General features: G+C 38.7%; 1 protein-coding gene across 1 annotated transcript in view; it reads right to left on the bottom strand.

The window, feature by feature from the left end:
• Window positions 1-21,256, bottom strand: part of NDFIP2 (Nedd4 family interacting protein 2) — a 74,852-nt gene that overhangs the window by 33,976 nt on the left and 19,620 nt on the right. The window contains exon 2 of the mRNA XM_068984285.1: window positions 2,408-2,573. Within this exon, the coding sequence (XP_068840386.1) occupies window positions 2,408-2,573 (166 nt within the window). The remainder of the gene's footprint in view (window positions 1-2,407; window positions 2,574-21,256) is intronic.

The following is a 21,256-nucleotide window of genomic DNA, read 5'->3' as shown; positions in this document are numbered from 1 at the left end:
GGGGAGTTCCAACCCTAGCCCTCCTTCTTGGAAGTTGTGTAACCTCAAGCACATCACTTAAGTCTTATGAAATTCTCCTTTCTCATCTATGAAGCTGACCCAGCGATGTATTACTTGCTATTATGGGATAAAATAGAACAATATTCAAGAGGACTCTGTAAAAAGTGAAGCATTATATACAAATGTCACCTTTTATAACTGATGTTGCTCAGATCTATAAAAACAGTCATAAAGGGATCTACTGAAGAACATAATCTCCACAGAAAACAGGTGCTGTCCATACCAAAAATTTAACATTGACCAAAAAGCTAAAGAAAAATAGTATAATAGCTTTCATTAAGCAAAGACCCAAAATTCTAGAATTACTCAGTTCTTACTCTCCATTAGTCAGGGATGGCCTCTTAGCAGAGGTGAAAAAATTTAAACGACCAGGAATCACAAAGGAGATGGTGAGAATAACTGAACATCTAGGTACCAGGCTTCACTTGTTTCACAGCTGAAATCCGCCTAACCTTTAAAAATATCATGGCATTGAAACATGTATACTATTATGTAAGAAACGAAGCACCAGTCTATGTTCGATACAAGATACAGAATGCTTGGAGCTAGTGCACAGGGATGATCCAGAGAGATGATATGGGGTGGGAGGTGGGAGGGGGATTCAGGATTGGGCGCTCGTATACACCCGTGGCGGATTCATGTCAATGTATGGCAAAACCAATACAGTATTGTAAAGTAAAATAAAGTAAAAATAAAATTAAAAAAATAATAATTATATATGTTTAATGTTCAATTATATGTTTAATTATAAAATAAAAATGAGGAAATATTTGCAATAAAAAAAATATCATGCTACTTTATCAAAACCACTATACATCATAGAAAAACGAGAAGCTTCTCAAGTCATTTTATGTTGCTTTCAAAAAATTTTGCTTTCAACTTTGCTTTCCAACAGTTTGCTTTTTCCAAACCAAAAAGACAGTACATAAAGTTACAGATCACATCAAAAAAGCTGCAAAAACACTAAAATATTAATGAATTCAAATCCAGGAAACACTGGAACATGATGACAAAAAGACCAAGCATATAGGGATGGATTAGCTTCAAGAAGAAATATGTTAATAAAATATTTCATGACAACAAAAACTGAAGGAGAAAAACCACATGATTTTATAATAGGATACCAAAAAGCTGACTCCCAGTTTCTGGCCTGCTAGAGCCATTTACTGAAATAGGGGAGACTGTCAAAGGAGCAGGCCTGGCCGCAAAGAGGCTGAGGCTGTATACAGCTGTGGTGGTTTTAAACCACAGTCTATTCTTTGAAACACTTCCCATGAAGAGGCAGAGACTAATTCTTCAATAATCCTGAAGAGAGACTAAACTGACTCACTTCTAACAACCTGCACTGTGACTTTTGAGGCAATGTAACCCATTCTATCTGGGTTTCCCTCAGAACACTTCTTCTTAGAAGTCAGCTTGCATTCAGAGAGGAGCCCAGACCACAAGATGAGGCCACCAACAACTGTTCTGGCCAAAAGCCTCAGCTGAGGCCCCAGTTTAAACCTGCCTCAACCAGTAAATAAATGCGTGAATAAGTAAGCCTGCAATTGCCTCTATCAGACAACAATCACAGGAGACTCTAGCAGAGAACTTCATCATGGAGCCAAGCTCACCCTCCAAATTCTGAGAATTGATAATAATGACTGTTATTTTACTCCATGAGGTTTGAGGTGGTCTGTTAAACAAATAGTAGCTACAACAGAGGGACATTCAGCAAAGGGACTTTCACTCTTAGCATCTTCCATCACAGAATGATTAACTTAGCATTACTGGGAAAATATAAATTGTGGCCAGAGAAACAGATGAGGGTATTCTTGAGAATGACCTGAAAGGATGAGATGAACAGTAGCAAGCGAGAATCACTGCCTTATATTCAAGAAATATTACCATGTGCAGGGGGGAACATTATGTACACCCTTCACCTCCATTCACATATGCAAACCACATTCCCACTCACGTTCATCATGAATAATACCTGGTTTTATGACTATACAAGTAAACACACATATGTATGGGTATGTTAATATACATGCATGTCTGTAGGCATTATATGTGTGCATGAATCTATAGGTATGTATTATTTCTTCCACAAGTTATATAGGTTAGTCCACTGGAAATGGATTCTAGCAAGCATAAGAAAGCTTGACAAGCTACAATTTTAAATTAATTTTTAAAATGTGAGACACATAAGGCACAAAGTAAATTATTTTATAAACTACCTTTAGAAAAATTTGTTTTGGAGAAGCCCATTAACAGACTTGATAATTATACAAAACCATACTGGTAAAAAAAAAAAATTAAGTTATTAAAAACATTACTAGCAGTTCCCTACTAAGAGCAACAATACCTGAAGTTGTAGGTACTTCCACGGTAATACTACTGTAAGGAGGAGGAGAAGAGTCAGTCTCATGTCCAGATGCTGAAGAAGCAGCCTGCACGGTGTGTGTTGCTGAGTTTGAAGTAGATGGCTGCTCTACAGCAGACGATTCTGAATTATCCTCTTCATTGTGAAGCTGAGAGAACAAAGGAAAATGAAAACATTAATGTAAAGCACATTTTTTTTTTAATTTTTAAAGATTATTTCAGGCAAAGAATCATTTTTATTTTTCTTTTGTAGCTAAAAACAAGCTAAAATAGCATTTTAAAAGATGAATAAAATTTTTGAGAGACATCAGTCATTAAGTTTAGAATTTTTAAAGGTCAAATTTTTAGGAATTTATAGGAAGAAAAGGTAATGATAAACAGATTCAAGTTCGCTCAATCCTGCAGTACATATTGTCTACCACGTATTAATCACTGTATACAGCAAAGAAAAGTAAAACTCCTAATACAACCATACCTTATCTATTATACTGGTATCTTATATAAAATGAATTAATGAAATATAATGACAATTTATAAACATTCTAAAAATGTGGAATACTCTGAGGTTCTCCTAAGTTCCAAAAGAATTACTTATAAAGCAAAATAAGTCACTGTGCATATAAAACTTTGAAAACTATTCTTCATTACAACCAGTTTACTGAAAGTTCAATAAATATTAGATAATATACTGAGATCTTTATGGTTTAACTCATTTAATCCTCACAACCAACAAGAGACTGTTAGACTATTATCCCCATTTGACAGGCTAAAAGAAAAAAGGAAAAATACCAAACCAACCAAACCAAAACCACCTTGGACATGAAGACTTAGAGTAATTTGCCAAACATCACAATAGGTAGGAAGGCTAAGCCATGAATCAAATCCAAGCAATGTGGCTGCACACCTCCTGCTTTATAGTTAAAAAAAAAAAAAAAAGTGTGTCAAGAGAATAAATCTGCATGCTGTGATATAATGCATTTTTAATTTTAGAACATGAAAATTATTACTCCATTTTTTATAAGCTTCACTAAACTTACTTTCTCTGTACCTTAGTGACTCCACATGTAAATTCTAAATGAAACGAAAATCCTCACAGAACTGTAAAATAATATTTAAAAATCAACTAGCATAATGCCAAACACACAAAAGGCATTTAGCAAATACTAGTTCTACCCTTCTTCTCGTTTAATATACTTTATTTTATAAACTCAAAAACAGAAACTATGCAGTGCTTCAGTCTAATAAGTAGTCACTAAAGAATTTTTTTAAATATGTGAAGTAAAACAGGAGGTCAGTTTGCTTCATTGCTTTTGGATGTGTCTTGGGGTAAGAGATTACACCAGCAAAACACTTTTTAAAGTTCATAAATGTATTATAATTTTTAACAAAACAAATCAACCTAAAATCAATTCAAAAAGATAACCTTTTTCATAACACTGTGGAAAAACGTTGCCTGTCATTCCAGCAAGCAATGAAGGTTGCCCACCATCAAGCTACCAACAAACACCGCCAACCACATTCACTGTACCCTGAGAGGAACTCAGGATGGTGAAAGAGAGGATACAGGCCCTGGGTAGTTAAGAAGCACATATGAAGAATAATTTCAATAAGCCCAGACTTTAATATCTTCTGCACAAAGAGCCTCCCAGGTGGCACAGTGGTAAAGAATCCACCTGCCAATGCAGGAGACACAGGAGGGACTGGTTCAATCCCTGGGTCAGGAAGATCCCCTGGAGGAGGAAATAGCAACCCACTCCAGTATTCTTGCCTGGAAAATCTCATGGAGAGAAGAGCCTGGCAGATTACAGTCCATGCAATCACAAAGAATCAGCCATAAGTGAGCAACTGAGCACATGTGCACACACACCTGCTGCTGCTGCTGCTAAGTCACTTCAGTCGTGTCCAACTCTGTGCGACCCCATAGATGGCAGCCCACCAGGCTCCCCCATCCCTGGGATTCTCCAGGCAAGAACACTGGAGTGGGTTGCCCTTTCCTTCTCCAGTGCATGAAAGTGAAAAGTGAAAGTGAAGTCGCTCAGTCGTAGAAAAGAACTAAAATCATTAACTTTTAACTTCAGACGTCTGTTTTTTGTGATTAACAGTATTCTTTTCATGTTCTACTATTCCCCTGGCCTTCCCCCAGAAAAACACTCCTACGAATCCTGGCTTCTCCCTAACCTCTTCAGAACAGTTCCTCAGACCTACCTGAGAGGTTGTCTCCTGGGCTACAGTCCTCACTAAGGTCCCCAAATAAAACATAACTTGCAACTTTTAGGTTATGTGTTTTTCTTCCGTTGACAGCATCAAAATTTATGTAACAAAATTCATTCGCAGAAAGTGAATTCAAATAAGCACAAAGTCAACTCTATGAGCTTTTACATTTATTTACTTGCAGGGCTTTTCTAAGTAGGCACTAAATGAGCAACCTCTTGACTAGCAACACTCTGCTCTAGGGTCATGAAGCATATTCTATGTTTCCCATTACAAAGCACTCAGGAGAGCTCCCAACGCATTCAGTCACCTTTGACCACATTTTTAAGAGCAAAAATGTCACATGAACAAGTCAAGTCAAACAAAGTACAGATATATACTTAGAAATAGCTTATATTTAGTAATTTAGCCTATATGAGTATATTTAGTATATGTAGAAGTTAGTGTTACTAAACAAATAATTGGAGAAGGCAATGGCACCCCAATCCAGTACTCTTGCCTGGAAAATCCCATGGACGCAGGAGCCTGGAAGGCTGCAGTCCATGGGGTTGCTAAGAGTCAGACATGACTGAGCGACTTCACTTTCACTTTTCCTTTCGTGCACTGGAGAAGGAAATGGCAACCCACTCCAGTGTTCTTGCCTGCAGAATCCCAGGGATGGGGGAGCCTGGTGGGCTGCCATCTATGGGGCTGCAGAGAGTCAGACACGACTGAAGCAACTTAGCAGTAACAGTTGCAAACAAATAATAGTGAAGGTGTCTAAATAAAAAAAAAAGGGGAAAACCATTTTCCATATCTACTATTAATATTGCAAATGGAGATGAACTGTACTAAAAAGAAAACCCTGTATGACAAACAGCTCTGCCCTAATTCCTCACAGGAAACACCCCTACCACATCGAATATGCTCCCCAGAATGACCAACTCTCTTCTTCAACCTATCAAAACACATTCACATAACTACAATAAAAACAGTTACTACAGACATTTTTACATATGATCTCAGAAATAAAGTTTTGGAACTTATACAACACACCAATTAATTTCAACCGCCCTACTAACACCTTCAGTTTCATTTTTACAAAATTATAGTATACAGTGAACAGTTGCTCTGTGTCAACAGTAAAACCCAATAATTCAGTCAACAGTGTCTGTCCACTGCGGCACAGAACTTCCAACTCACTTTAAATGTAACACTGTAATTTTTTATATATCTTTGGTGTCTCTACAGATTAACCTATAATGTGATAAAACAAACTTATTTTTAAGGCAGGACAAGAAAAATTTTAGCATAAACATTTTTCTGCCGTTTTGAGTCACCACCCCTTCCCTTCTACTGTGCATTGTGCATTCACTATTGACTAGACTGGATCCCCTTAGAAGACAAAGGAATGCCTGCTCACCCCCAAAATGCAATTTCCATCTGGTGCCAGCAAGGTAACTCCTCAGGAGGTAACACTGCTTTCTCGGTCCTGTAAGGAGTCACAGTGACCCCACTACCTACCTTGTTGGACTATGTAAAGCGTCAATATGTTGTTTAGTCACTAAGTCATGTCCAACTCTTTCAAGATCCCATGGACTGTTGCCTGCCAGGCTCCTCTGTCTGTGCGATTTTCCAGACAAGAATACCAGAGTGGGCTGCCATTTCCTCCTCCTCCAGGGGATCTTCCCAACCCAGTTACTTTGATGTATAACTTTTTGTCGCAAAAACTTACACATTTGTGCTTTAACTTTTAACAGCAATCAGAACTTTCTGAAAGATTGTCTCCTGCGTTACAATCCTCAGACTGGCTCCAAGAAGAATCTCCACTCCTTTCTCAGATGGACTACTGTTTAATTTTTTTGACATCTGACTGCCTTTCCTCTAAATTCACACAAGGGTTCAAACTAAGCAATACGTTTATCAAAGTAGACAATGCCATTTGTAGAAATTTTTCCCTAATCATGCTGTTATGCTGTTCAATGCTTCTATTTTACATTCTGTATCAACTTCCTAAATAGCAGAAAAAGAGGGGAAGAGTGGAATGGGACCCACATATACACAGTAATGAACCAGGTGCTGTGTCTCATCCATACATCACCTCAAACGTTATCCTCCTAGCTTGTCCTATTTATGGGCCTCCTGGGGAAAAAAAAAAAAAAAAAAAAGGGCAATAGCACATGAAAATTAAAGTATCTTTAACCCAGTGATCAGAGTGATGAAAAGCTGTACAGGAAAACACAATTTTTTAGTCTGAAGGATATATCTGTAGCTAGTCATTCTACATGTACATTAAGTATTTTTAATGATGAGAAAACTGTAAGCGTTATGATTAGCTAGCTGGAGGTCTAGCCTTCCTGTGTATAAACTACTGTTTCTTTAACTAGAATTGGCATGCCTCCTACACATATTCCTTCATTCTATCTTAAGGTGATAAAACATTGAGATAATAACTGCAAAGTCTGCTTTTGAGAAGCTAGAGATCTCACTGAAAGGTTTCTAAACATACGAAGATAACAATCATGGCTGTGCTGTAAAATGTTGTTTAGTGAACTCTACCCCAGTACCAGGGCCTGGTGGGTTAGTCAGCAGCATGGTCTTGTCTTTTTTTTCTCTAGCACAGAAACTGAATTACAGGGAAGAAATCTAAGACTGCAGGGAAGGGGCAGTTTTTAGTTTTTTTGTTTTGTTTTTTGTTTTTTTTAATTTCTAAAGAGCTAATATATTTTGTATACTGCCATATACTGACTACGTTTAGTACCAGAGGGCAAAAGCTGGAAAGAAGAGTTAGTAGTTCCAAGGAGACAAACTTTAGCTCAATTTAAAATTTTTTAGTTAGTACCTTTTAATTTTTAGAATACTAGCTTTTCTGTGGGGCAACAAATCCTTTCAGGCAGATTTTGAATGACATCTGGCAAGACTTGTATAATGAGGATGACCATATAGCTGTTTTCCCCAGGACACTTTATGCCTGTTGCACCAGGGCCCCACTCATTTTAGACTTTTCTTCACCTCTTTCATTCTCAAAAAAAATAGCAGGGTCAGTCAACCAACATCTGATGGGATTCTTATCCTTCATACAAAAGTAGGAGATGATAAGGGTTTCTTCTAGCCCTAACGTAACAAGACTCTAGGAAAAAAACTCTGGTAATCTCTGTCAGTCAATGTTGCCTTACCCAACACCTGATTTAGAGAAGCAAACAGATAAGGGCTACAATAAAATCAATCTGTAGCTGTAGAGTCAAGCTACTGAGTTTAGTCACCCAAGAAGAAAGTAAGCTGCTGTATCTATCCTCCTACAGGTAAGGTAATAGCCGGTGCTAAGAAATTTCTACAAACAACCCAAGTGTTAGAACCAGTAGCTCAGAGGACAGTCACACAAAACACTGATGCTTAGCAAATGGAACTAGATTTTCATACAAATAAAAGTGAATTTCAGCAGTCTTCCTCATGCACACATATACCATTAAACAAATTAACAGAATCTTAAGTTTATTTCCCCACCAAATTTTTTCCACTAAACTTCTGCAATGTCTGCATACCTTTCCATTAATGAGAAAGAATCTATAATAAAGCAGTGATCAAGAAATGATACAAATGATTAGAAAAGAGTACACAAGCAACAAGTAAATATTAATGGGAAAATATGCCTAATTTTTAGCTTCTTCTTTTGAAAATACAAAAGTTTGGTTCCAGTTTTCTATTTCATAATATAATACAGGCATATTTCTGCTGGTCAAAACCTTTCTTGCTCATACGAGAGAATACCATTATTTCATGGTGCTCCACAAATAACACCATGGGCTTCAGAGTCTCCATGACCTGAAGGAGTCTGCAAAACAAACATTTAAAGCCAAGGATCAAAAGATATTTTAACAAGACACAATTGTCTTTTAAATAAACAGGGCTTTTATTGTATTTGTAAACTGCTACTGTCTGCTTATGATATGTCAACTGAAAGAAAGGTATAAAAAATTATGTACAGTATAACTGAATTTTTTAAATAAGAAGAAACAACATCACAAGTCAACTGTATATCAACAAAATATTGTTAAAAGCTATTTCCTACAAACTTCCCCTTCCCCTAAAGAAGAGAAAAAGATTATCTATGTAATATATATAGGCAATCAAGATTTCTGGAAAGATACAGAAGAAACTACAAAGAGCTGCAGGCAGGGAAGAAATTTCATCATCCTCTACTATTTGACTTTTCACCCTAAACATAAATTAATTTGAATTTTTTAATTTTTAGTAAGTAAAACCAAAATGCAAAAATCCTCTGATTTCTGGTTTGGCATGTCTCAGAAGCAACGTTAAGGTAAACATGATATCCTAGGATAAAAAAGCTTTTTCCACATAAAATACCATCATAATATTATAATAGTTCTCCTTTTGGTTTATGTATGTACAATCTTCTGCTGAAAATGACACAATCTGAAACTGTAACCACAGAAAAAATATATTTGAAGAACAAATGAGCAACTGTATCTGTTTTTTGAAAAGAAAAAAGAGGGAGAGGCATAATTAACCGCAATAGAGTCATTAAAGAATACAAGACTAATTTTATACTGTCACACTGGACAGTTCTGGGCTGCCGACCTAAATATCCACTCATTAAATTCACTTCTTAAAATTAAGCATATTCACATACTACAAAGGGGTTCTACATTAGTCGCTCAGTTGTGTCCAACTCTGTGACCCTACAGACTATAGCCTGCCAGGCTCCTCTGTCCTTTGGATTTCTTTTCAGGCAAGAATACTGGACTAGATTGCCATTTTCCTCCTCCAGGGGATCTTCCCGACCCAGGGATCGAACCAGCATCTCCTGTGTCTCCTCAACTGCAGGCAGATTCTTGACCTGCGAAGGCCAAAAAGGGGCTCTAGGCTCTGTTAAATAACACACATACTGCACTGCCTAGTTGACTTTTACACACTGTTCAGATCTTAACTTAAAATCGAGTTCACAAGAAAATCTTTCCTACCTCTCAAAAGTAGATGAGGACTCTAACACAATCTTTTAAGCCAGCTTTTTCACTCTCCTCTTTTACCTTCATCAAGAGGTTCTTTAGTCCTCTTCACTTTCTGCCATTAGGGTGATGTCATCTGTATATCTGAAGTTACTGATATATCTCCCGGCAATCTTGATTCCAGCTTGTGATTCAAAAAACTAAGATTATGGGATCCGGTCCTATCACTTCATGGCAAATAGATGGGGGAAAACTGGAAACAGTGACAGACTTCATTTTCTTGGGCTCCAAAATCACTGCAGATGGTGACTGCAGCCATGAAATCAAAAGACACTTGCTTCTTGGAAGAAAAGCTATGATAAAAGTAGGCAGCATATTAAAGAACAGAGACGTCACTTTGCCGACAAAGGTCAGTACAGTCAAAGCTGTGGTTTTTCCAGTAGTCATGTATGGATGCAAGAGTTGGACCATAAAGAAGGCTGAGCACCAAAGAGTTGATGCTTTTGAATTGTGCTGGAGAAGACTCTTGAGAATCCCTTGGACTGCAAGATCAAACCAGTCAATCTTAAAGGAAATCAGTCACAAATGTTCATTGGAAGGACTGATGCTGAAGCTGAAACTCCAAAGCTTTGGCCTCCTTTTGGCCATGTGAAGAGCCGACTCATTGGAAAAGACCCTGATGCTGAGAAATACTGAAGGCAGGAGGAGAAGGGGATGACAGAGGATGAGATGGCTGCATGGCATCACTGACTCAATGGACATGAGTTTGAGCAAACTCTGGGAGATGGTGAAGGACAAGGAAGTCTGGCATGCTGCAGACCATGAGGTCGCAGAGCTGGACATGACTTCCAACTGAACAACAACAAAACAGCACAACCTTAAAGCACCCTGTTCTTCTCAGCTCTTATCACAATAGAAAGTATCTGTGTAATCATTCACTTACAGTCTGTTTTCCCAGATAAAGTAAGAGCTCTACAAAACTGGATGTTATGTCTGTCTTGCTGAACACTATGAAAATAAGCTCCAAAGTATTTGGAATCAGCCTTGGTTAAAATGAAAAGAAAATGCAATGTAAGTCACTCGGCACAACAGTATAAAATGCAAAGACTGGAGAAATAACCTTGCTATAACCCAAGTACTCTGAAGTCTCTGAGAGAGTGAAGTCACTCAGTCATGTCCAACTCTGCGACCCCATAGACTGTAGCCTGCCAGGCTCCTCTTTCCATAGGATTTTCCAGGCAAGAATACTGGAGTGGGTTGTCATTTCCTTCTCCAGGGGATTTTCTTGACCCAGGAATTGAACCCAGGTCTCCCACACTACAGGCAGACTCTTTACCATCTGAGCCACCAGGGAAGCTGAGATCCAGGCTGCAATCGCAGGCTCAGGAACTGATCCTGAAGTCTCTAATAGCTAGTTATTGCATTAGGAAGTTAAAGGAGAAAGAGTATATTTACATCCCAAAGACCTCCAAGGAACAAAGAAACCAAACAGATGGGATAAAGATCTTATATAAATTTCTATTTTTAAAAGAATTTAGGCTCCCGTTAAATTCCTTTATATATGCTAAAACTGAAACCTAAATATGCTAGATTCTAAGATTATTCTCTTTGAATACAAAATGCTCTATATACTACACTCATTATTCGTGTTCATAATCCTTTAATTAACGGGTCTGTAGCCTGCCAGGCTCTTCAGTCCATGGAATTCTCCAAGCAAGAATATTGGAGACATTTCCGTCTCCAGGGGATTTTCTTGACCCAGGAATTGAACCCAGGTCTCCCACACTGCAGGCAGATTCTTCACCATCTGAGCCACCAGAGAAATTCAAATGACAAGTACCTGACCTTATTCTTAAATGTTTATGTCAACAGAAAAATAGTTTTCTCAAAATTCTATTTGGCTTTCTCAGGCCTTACCTAAGAAAACACGTACTTACAAATCTGCCCTATAATTATGCCTCTTTAGCAACAGATAGATATGATCTTAACACAGATTACCAACAGATTATCATAGACCAAGGGGGAAAAAGAGAGAAAGACAAAAAGAAAAGAGAAAAAAATCTGTGTACCAACTGGACTGGCAGCTTCTCATACTTTGTTACATCTAAAGTTGTCTGTCTACATAGCACTGCTGCCTCTCAGCCTTCATGTACCTTCTCAGTCTCCCCATAATCTCTCAATCTAGCTCACAATAACTCAGCATGAAAAGACCACAAACGTCTATATATTTCATCACAGGAAGATGGTAGTTTCAGCCCTGCCTGCCATGGTTTTGTACCAAAATATGTGTTATATAACATAAAATATGTTTAAGTTTACTTTAAAAAAAAACACCTCATTTTTCAAACCTGGTCACTAACTTGGGTTTTTGTCTCTCTACAATTCAAGCAGCGTTTTGAGGTATACTAATTAATGACTATGCTGTGGTCTTAAGCAATTAGGTTATCTATGGCAGACATGGGACTGTCCCCCTAAAATCCTGTCCATCACTCTTTCATTACAGATACCTTACAATACCTTGGGTGAGGCTGAAGCCACCAGATTCCAAGACTATACCCGGACACTCTACATCAGTCAGGGTACATCAACTCCTTGGGCACAGCAACTGTTTCCCAACCAACCTCGCCCTCCTCCTGGGCAGGGTGCCTGGGCAATAAAATAAGCAAAGATTATCCACTTAGAGAACACAGAAAACTGCTGTGGAAATAATAATACAGAGCAATTTCAGGCTTTACGATTCCCTTAAGTAGTTTGAGGACCATAATTTAGAAACTCCAATGGAGAAAGTACTGCTACACATATTTTATAAGCAGGAGAAATTTTTAATGATGATGTTTAAACTTATAAATCTATTCAAATTCGGAGCTTTCAAAATAGCTCCATGCTTTGATTTTTACAAGCTAACATATCAGTATTTGTAAAGAAATACATGTGGCCTGCCATTCCAGTTCTACAAGGATCAAGCCATTAGCTACTGCGGTGGCCCAAGGGCCGTGCACTCTGAGGGGAATTCAGGATGGTGAAAGATGAGGAACTTTCTGAGCTTTGGATGTAAAGCCCTCAGACAGTGAAGATACACATCTAAGAAAACATTTCAAACGATCTCAGATTCTTATGTCTTCCTATCCACAGAAAAGTACTAAAATCACTCACTTCAGATGTCTGATTTTGTGATGAGTTCAGTTCAGTCGCTCAGTCGTGTCTGACTCTTTGCGACCCCATGAATCACAGCACACCAGGCCTCCCTGTCCATCACCAACCCCCGGAGTTCACTCAGACTCACGTCCATTGAGTCAGGGATGCCATCCAGCCATCTCTCCTCCTGCCCCCAATCCCTCCCAGCATCAGTCTTTTCCAATGAGTCAACTCTTCAGTAATCTTTTTATGCTTCACTATAGCGTTTTCCCAGCAAATAAAGCTCATATACATTCTGTTTCCTCCCTTACCCTCTCTTCTTTGAGGAGTCCTAAGCTGAGGGGCTATCTCTCAGGCTACAGTTCTCAGTAAGGTCCCCGAACTCACAACATGTACACTGTGCATGTTTATTTCGGTCAACATATCCATTCCAGCATAAGCAATGATCAGTATAGTGACAATGGCAGCATGCAATGAAAGGTTTCCTTCTGTTTACATAATCAAATTAAATAAGAACACTTCCATAGATTCTCCAAAGAGTTACTTATTTGTATGTGCCAAAGTAAGCCATCAAATGCAGTACCAGGTCAAATACAAGAAACCAAACTGGCTAAGCAGCATACTTCATAATAAAGAACTGAATCTCAGATATTAAAGTGTGTGTGTGTGTGTGTGTGTGTGTGTGTTAGTCGCTCAGTCGTGTCTGAATCTTTGCCACCCCATGGACTGTAGCCCACCAGGCTTCTCTGTCCATGGAATTCTCCAGGCAAGAATACTAGAGTGGGCTGCCATGCCCTTCTCCAGGGTAGCTTCCCACCCCAGGGATTGAACCCAGGTTTCCCACATTGCAGGCAGATTCTTTACAGCTTGAGCTACCTGGAAAGCCACATTAAAGTATAGCAATATTGAAGAATCCTTGCAGCACTATTTCTTATTGATTTTTTTAAACTCTTAATTTTAGTGAAATCCTACAGAACCTAACAACTCTGTGGACAGAAATCTTTATCTAGAATTCAGTTCAGTTCAGTTTAGTTCAGTTGCTCAGTTGTGTCTGACTCTTTGCGACCCCATGAATCGCAGCACGCCAGGCCTCCCTGTCCATCACCATCTCCTGGAGTTCACTCAGACTCATGTCCATCGAGTCCGTGATGCCATCCAGCCATCTCATCCTCCGTCGTCCCTTTCTCCTCCTGCCCCCAATCCCTCCCAGCATCAGAGTCTTTTCCAATGAGTCAGCTCTTCGCATAAGGTGGCCAAAGTACTGGAGTTTCAGCTTTAGCATCATTCCTTCCAAAGAAATCCCAGGGTTGATCTCCTTCAGAATGGACTGGTTGGATCTCCTTGCAGTCCAAGGGACTCTCAAGAGTCTTCTCCAATACCACAGTTCAAAAGCATCAATTCTTCGGTGCTCAGCCTTCCTCACGGTCCAACTCTCACATCCATACATGACCACAGGAAAAACCATAGCCTTGACTAGACGGACCTTAGTTGGCAAAGTAATGTCTCTGCTTTTGAATATACTATTTAGGTTGGTCATAACTTCTCTTCCAAGGAGTAAGCGTCTTTTAATTTCATGGCTGCAGTCACCATCTGCAGTGATTTGGGGAAACAACAGAATGGGAAAGACTAGAGATCTCTTTAAGAAAATTAGAGATACCAAAGGAACATTTCATGTAAAGATGGGCTCGATAAAGGACAGAAATCGTACTGACCTAACAGAAGCAGAAGATATTAAGAAGAGGTGGCAAGAATACATGGAAGAACTGTACAAAAAAGATCTTCATGATCTGGATAATGATGTGATCACTAATCTAGAGCCAGACATCTTGGAATGTGAAGTCAAGTGGGCCTTAGAAAGCATCACTACGAACAAAGCTAGTAGAGGTGATGGAATTCCAGTTGAGCTGTTTCAAATCGTGAAAGATGATGCTGTGAAATTGCTGCACTCAATATGCCAGCAAATTTGGAAAACTCAGCAGTGGCCATAGGACCGGAAAAAGTCAGTTTTCATTCCAATTCCAAAGAAAGGCAATGCCAAAGAATGCTCAAACTACTGCACAATTGCACTCATCTCACATGCTAGTAAGTAATGTTCAAAATTCTCCAAGCCAGGCTTCAGCAATACGTGAACCGTGAACTCCCTGATGTTCAAGCTGGTTTTAGAAAAGGCAGAGAAACCAGAGATCAAATTGCCAACATCTGCTGGTTCATGGAAAAAGCAAGAGAGTTCCAGAAAAACATCTATTTCTGCTTTATTGACTATGTCAAAGCCTTTGACTGTGTGGATCACAAGAAACTGTGGAAAATTCTGAGAGAGATGGGAATACCAGACCACCTGACCTGCCTCTTGAGAAATCTGTATGCAGGTCAGGAAGCAACAGTTAGAACTGGACATGGAACCACAGACTGGTTCCAAAGAGGAAAAGGAGTACGTCAAGGCTGTATATTGTCACCCTGCTTATTTAACTTCTATGCAGAGTACATCATGAGAAACGCTGGACTGGAAGAAACACAAGCTGGAATCAAGATTGCCGGGAGAAATATCAATAACCTCACATATGCAGATGACACCACCCTTATGGCAGAAAGTGAAGAGGAGCTAAAAAGCCTCTTGATGAAAGTGAAAGAGGAGAGCAAAAAAGTTGGCTTAAAGCTCAACATTCAGAAAATGAAGGTCATGGCATCTAGTCCCATCACTTCATGGCAAATAGATGGGGAAAGAGTGGGAAACAGTGTCAGACTTTATTTTTTTTTTGGCTTCAAAATCACTGCAGATGGTGACTGCAGCCATGAAATTAAAAGACGCTTACTCCTTGGAAGAAAGGTTATCTAGAATTCAGCAGTTCTTTAAAGATTTCTTTCCTTGCCATTAAAGTCAAACAAAATTGTATTTCATACTCTCCTTTTAAAAAAATAGTATGATCTCTTTCTTATTACATTATTCCTGTCTATAAGCACAAACGGAAAGACGTCCACCAAATGTCAACATAAGGTATTTCTGGCTAGTAAGATTTGGGTGCCTAACTTGCTTCTTTTTCTGTACTTATACTGCCTGTATTTTTAAAAATAGTTATGTATCCCTTTTTATGAAAATTAAAAAATTATTATAAAAACATACTTTAGCCCAGTGATTGACTGGGAAAGTTTTAAGACTACACTTTTAAGACTACATCCAAAGAAACTAATCAGAAACAAGATTAGCTTCATAAAGCTGTTCAACACAGTGTTATAATAATGGAAAACTGGAAACATCCTATTCATCCAAAATAGAACAAACACTGTTATCAACGTAATAGAATACAGCCATTTAAGATGGTGCTTCCAAAGGGACTTCCCAGGTGGTGCAGTGTTAAAGAACCCGCCTGCCAACGCAGAAGACACAAGACACCCAGGTTCAATCTCTGGGTCAGGAAGATCCCCTGATGGAGGAAATGGCAACCCGTTGCACTATTCTTGCCTGGAAAATCTCATGAGGCTATAAAGAATCAGACAGGACTGAGAGGCCAAAGGATACTTGATGAAACAGGAAACGTTCGAGATACAGTGTTAAAGAATTAACAAGATTGTGTGTGTGTGTAAATCATACATTCTTCATCTTATTTGAAGTAAGATGAAATGTTGGCAGTTTCAAAATGACTGTTAACAGACAAATGGCTAGCATGGGTGCTTGCAAACGATTCTCTTGGGTTTTTTGTTTTTTTTTAACTTTTCTGTATTTTTTCTAAGTTCTCTAGAACAGAGATCAAAGAAAGTATGAAACAGTCTTTTTTTGTTGTTGTTCTTAATGTAGGACAGCATGTGTTAAGTTAAAAAGGTTTCCATCCATGCTTTAAAGGAACAAGTTTCTACAAGTCAGAAAACCAACATTTGTAAAACTTCTCATTAATACTATAAAGAAAATCACCAGTCTCTGCAACCACTCAGTAACCTTTTATAACTACTACCCCATTACTGTATTTACAAGAAAAGAAAGTCACGTACATAAACCCAGATGCTATGATGTTTGTTATTTTCCATCAACCAGTTAATGGTACTACACATAAAAGCAGTATCAGCATGTATCCATTTGAATGTGATTATATTCTATTCTTTTTCTTTAACTGGAGGCTAATTACTTTACAGTATTGTAGTGGTTTTTGCCATACATTGACATGAATCATCCATGGGTTTACATGTGTTCCTCATCCTGAACCTTCCTCCCACCTCCCTCCCCATCCCATAAATGTGATTATATTCTTAAGAAACCCATTCTAGAGGTCAAAGTGATTCATGAAGCTTTTTGTCTCTTTCCCACCTATAACAAGTGTATTCTCCAGGGCGCTCTCTGACCTTAAATAGTTGTTAATCACGTTATGTATTTGTCTACATAATCTGTGTGTGTCGTGTCCAACTCTATGACCCTATGGACTGGAGTCTACCAGGCTCCTCTGTCCATGGAATTCTCCAGGCAAGAACACTGGAGTGGGTTGCCATTATCTTCTCCCGGGGATCTTCCCAACCGAGGGATGGAACCCGGGTCTCCCGCACTGCAAGCAGATTCTTTACCATCTGAGCCACAGTAATACTATCTAGTCCTCAGAGCTTCAGTGAGGATGGTACTAGCACTGTCAGCAGCACCAACATCAATGTTCCAACTGCTTTATTCTATGGCCTAGCTGAAAAAAAAAAACTAAAACTCCACAAACTTTCTACCAACGACTCTGAGAAAATGCTCATTAAGCACCCAGCACACCAGCAGTAAACCACGGCAGCAACAATGGTTGTCAGTCACTGCTCTTCCACTGCAGGCCTACATGGAAAGTGCAGATGGTGCTTCCCCCACCCAAACTGAACTGCAGAAATCAGACATGTTCACATCATCCAACTGCTGGACGGCAGGAAAGTGCAAAAATGATGGGGACTTGTCACAAGCACATAGGAACAGATGGTCAACTCTGAGATCATCTGAGTCTCAAAACGATGGTAGTGTGAGAGTAAAATCAACCAAGTTAAAATCCATGAATTCGTACTAACTGAGATGAATAAGTAAACTGGAGGCTACAAATGCTCTTCCTTACAGAATTCTACAGAATAAATGCAGAAGAAACGACAGAATACAGAAATCGCCATTTGACAACCATCACTGTAAATCTTTCAGACAATAATAACCAGGGAGTTCTAAAAATCAATGCATCAAAGTACAATTAAAGGTCCTTTGTAGGGTATACTATAAAATACTTCATATGAATCTTTCCAAAACATTAATCTAATCCGTAACAAAGAAGATTAAAGAATTGTTCCAGATTAAGGGAGACAAAAAGACACAATAACTAAGAACAATAGCTGATCAGGGACTAAGATCCTAATCTAAAAATACGTTGCTGTGGGTTTTTTTCACAATAAAAGACATTAATAGAGAAGCTGGTAAAATATATTTATAGATTACAGTACCACATTCATGTCACTGACTTTGGTAACTGCACACTGGCTTGTAAAAGAATGTCTTTTTTTTTTTTTTTAGAAAATATACACTGAAATATTTAGACGTAAACAGGTAACATATCTGCCATTTACTTTCAAGTGTTTCAGAAAAATATAACCTGTGTGTATATATACACATATATACAAACAAAATATCACAAGGCATATGTAATAAAAAATCAACATTTGAGGAAATAATATGAATGGTATACAGGAATCCTTTGTACTAATTTCCCATACTTATAAGTCTAAAATTATTTTAAACTAAAGTTAAAAATCAAAATGCAATAGGACAAGAAAACAGAAAAAATACATTGCATAAACAGATTAATTTAAAACTCTACAATCCCAGCTTCTAATTTCCACTCTATCACTAGAAACCTATATGATCATTAAAAACCTGAACACTATATAGACTGGTCACTTTTCAAAATGATTTCTCCATATTTCATCAAAACCCTATTTTCCCTGAATGGCATTACAGTACATCTCTCAAAAGCCTCTCAAACAAAAATGTTAATCCTCACCTCACTCTCCCTTATCTGGAAACAAGAAGACAAAGAAAATGTTCTTGGATACAGCCAATACAAGATCAAGCGTCTTTCCTGAAGCTCACAATTCCACACAGTCCTCCAGACTTCTTTCTCTAATCCTGTTCTTATATAATTCCACAGGGAGTTAAACTTACATGCCAGCCCCCTACACTTCCAATACCGTCCCCTCTACCTTAATTCCTACTACAACATAAGATGTATGCACGTTTAAGTCAGTCATGTTCAACTCTTTGCGACCCCATGGACTGTAGCCCACCAAAATCCTCTGTCCGTGGAATTCTCCTGGCAAGAATACTGAAGAGGGTTGTCATTCCCTTCTCTAGGGTATCTTCATGACCCAGGGGTTGAATCCAGGTCTCCTGCATTGCAGGCAGATTCTTTCCTGTCTGAGCCACCAGCTAAACCAACTTGAGCTGTGAAACAGGAAGTAATAATATTCAAAGTTGAGTGGTCTTAGTAACTCCATCAGTTCTCTACTTCCCTGACCTCACAATCATCTAAAATGCTTCTACTAGAAAACACTAGATTTCTACATCTTAATTACTGGTCACAACCTCCTCACCTTTACCTTTTTCACTCCCTTACTTCCATTAAGTTTCTTCCTTGGGCCCTCCACTCACTGTCACCTGGTTTCGCTCTCTATCCTACATGAAGCAGCCTGGACTTTAAAGTGAAAAACTCGAATGACACTCACCCTCAATTTCCTAGCTCCCATATCCTCTGCCACATCTACCCCACTGAGACTCAATTTGAGGGGAGTCTGTCTACTATCTCCTGGTAGAAGGAGGGAAGCAAATCCCATAACTATATAGATGGGTCCCGTAAAAATTTGGTTTCCAATTCCAGCAAGGCCGTCAGAACTAGTCATCACCATGGCAGGTGTTTCAGCTCACCACTCTTCTAGCCCCCACTTCCAACCATGGAACTCTCGGTCAAAATTTGTGCTTCCTACTTCACAAAGAAAAACAGGATTTCGAGCAAAAACTCCTTCAATTTCTCTCCCATGCAGCTCTAAATTTAGCATATGGCTTCCGTTTATATTCTTTACTCCTAAATACGAGATAACCACACAGAAAAGATCCTGCCTCCCAAAGGATTGGGTTGTTTGTTTTTTTTTACATTATGTCTCTTCTTTCTTTTCTCCACTAACTTCCTTCTCTCTGCCCACATGTATATTCTATTCACACCATACTTAGGAAAAAAACCTGTACCCAGCTAAAATTTAAATTTCTATCTCATGCTTTTTGAGCTACTTCCATCTTATACTTCTTTTCCTTTAGTGACAAACATCCTAATAAGAAAAACAAAAATTCGGTGCACTTCTAATTCTCATTTCCTCCTGAATCCATTACCATCTGGCTTTTGCTCAAATAGTTCTTGCTAAGAACAATGACCTTCTTCCTAATTGTAAGGTCCAAAAACCCACTCATTCTATCAAAAATCTTGAATGCAATTGTCCCTGGATAACCTGGAATTCTAGGATCCTCACTCCCACAGTGCAGATACTCAAATCCTATATAAAATGGCATACTGAGAATCCAGCCTCTGTATCTGCAGATTTCAGAACTGAAGAACACAGAGGGGGTACTATGTACATTCAACACAGTTGACTGTAGTTCTAATTGGTTTCTTTGGCTTCCAGAGAAATATTTCCTCTGGTTTGCCTCCTATCTTTGACTATTCACGGCTTCTTTTCTAAGGGTCCTTATTTTCTTCTGCCAACTTTAAAGAGTCTTAGCAAAAACTGAATCCAGAGCCGTGGATACTGCCTATTACACACTGAGGACGATAGTCTGATGGGAAAAAATCTAAATTTAAGATATAGATTTAGCACCTCCTGTATAATCCTGACTGGGTTTTTTAGCCTCTTCTTCTTTCTGTGATTCATTCATTTTCACTCAGTTATTAGTCACTCAACCAGTAGTTACTAAATGCCTACTACAGTATGTCTGAGATCCTAAACTGGATGCAGGAAATATGTGCAAATCCCAACCCATCAGTCCCTAGAACTTCTAACAACTAGGAGTTCTGACGCAAGGGCATAATTCAACACGACCGGAGCAGCCACATGCAGCATTAAAATAAAAAGTCTGCGTATTCTACCACAGGTAAATTAGGGAGGCAAGATTAGCAAGGACCAGGCCTGAAATACCAGCCTTCTTCAGAGCAAGTTTCAGTCTTTTCCTCAACTGAAACAGAGAAGCTAACAGCAGAACTCTCAGGCAAAGCTAAATACAGTAATATCAATTACCTGGACATGCTGCTGGTGGTGAGTCATCCAGGAAGCAGAGCAAACGCCAAGATGCCACCGCCAGAGAGAGCTAAAAGGACTCATCCATTAAAGCGTTGCATGCCAAAGCAAAGCCTCCAAAGCCGGTTGATAAATATGAATATGTGATCTGAATAACTTCATGCTATCAAAAGCCAAACACATACACACACACTCTCTCTCTCAAAAAGTTGGTAATTATGTGCCCCTGAACTGATTCACCTTATATAATTCCTAATTTGTATAAATGATACTTA

Source organism: Capricornis sumatraensis, chromosome 12 (assembly GCF_032405125.1).
Source record: "Capricornis sumatraensis isolate serow.1 chromosome 12, serow.2, whole genome shotgun sequence".
NCBI classification, from domain to species: domain Eukaryota; kingdom Metazoa; phylum Chordata; class Mammalia; order Artiodactyla; family Bovidae; genus Capricornis; species Capricornis sumatraensis.
The sequence above is the reverse complement of the archived record's forward strand: the minus strand, read 5'-3'. Positions and strand labels throughout refer to the sequence as shown.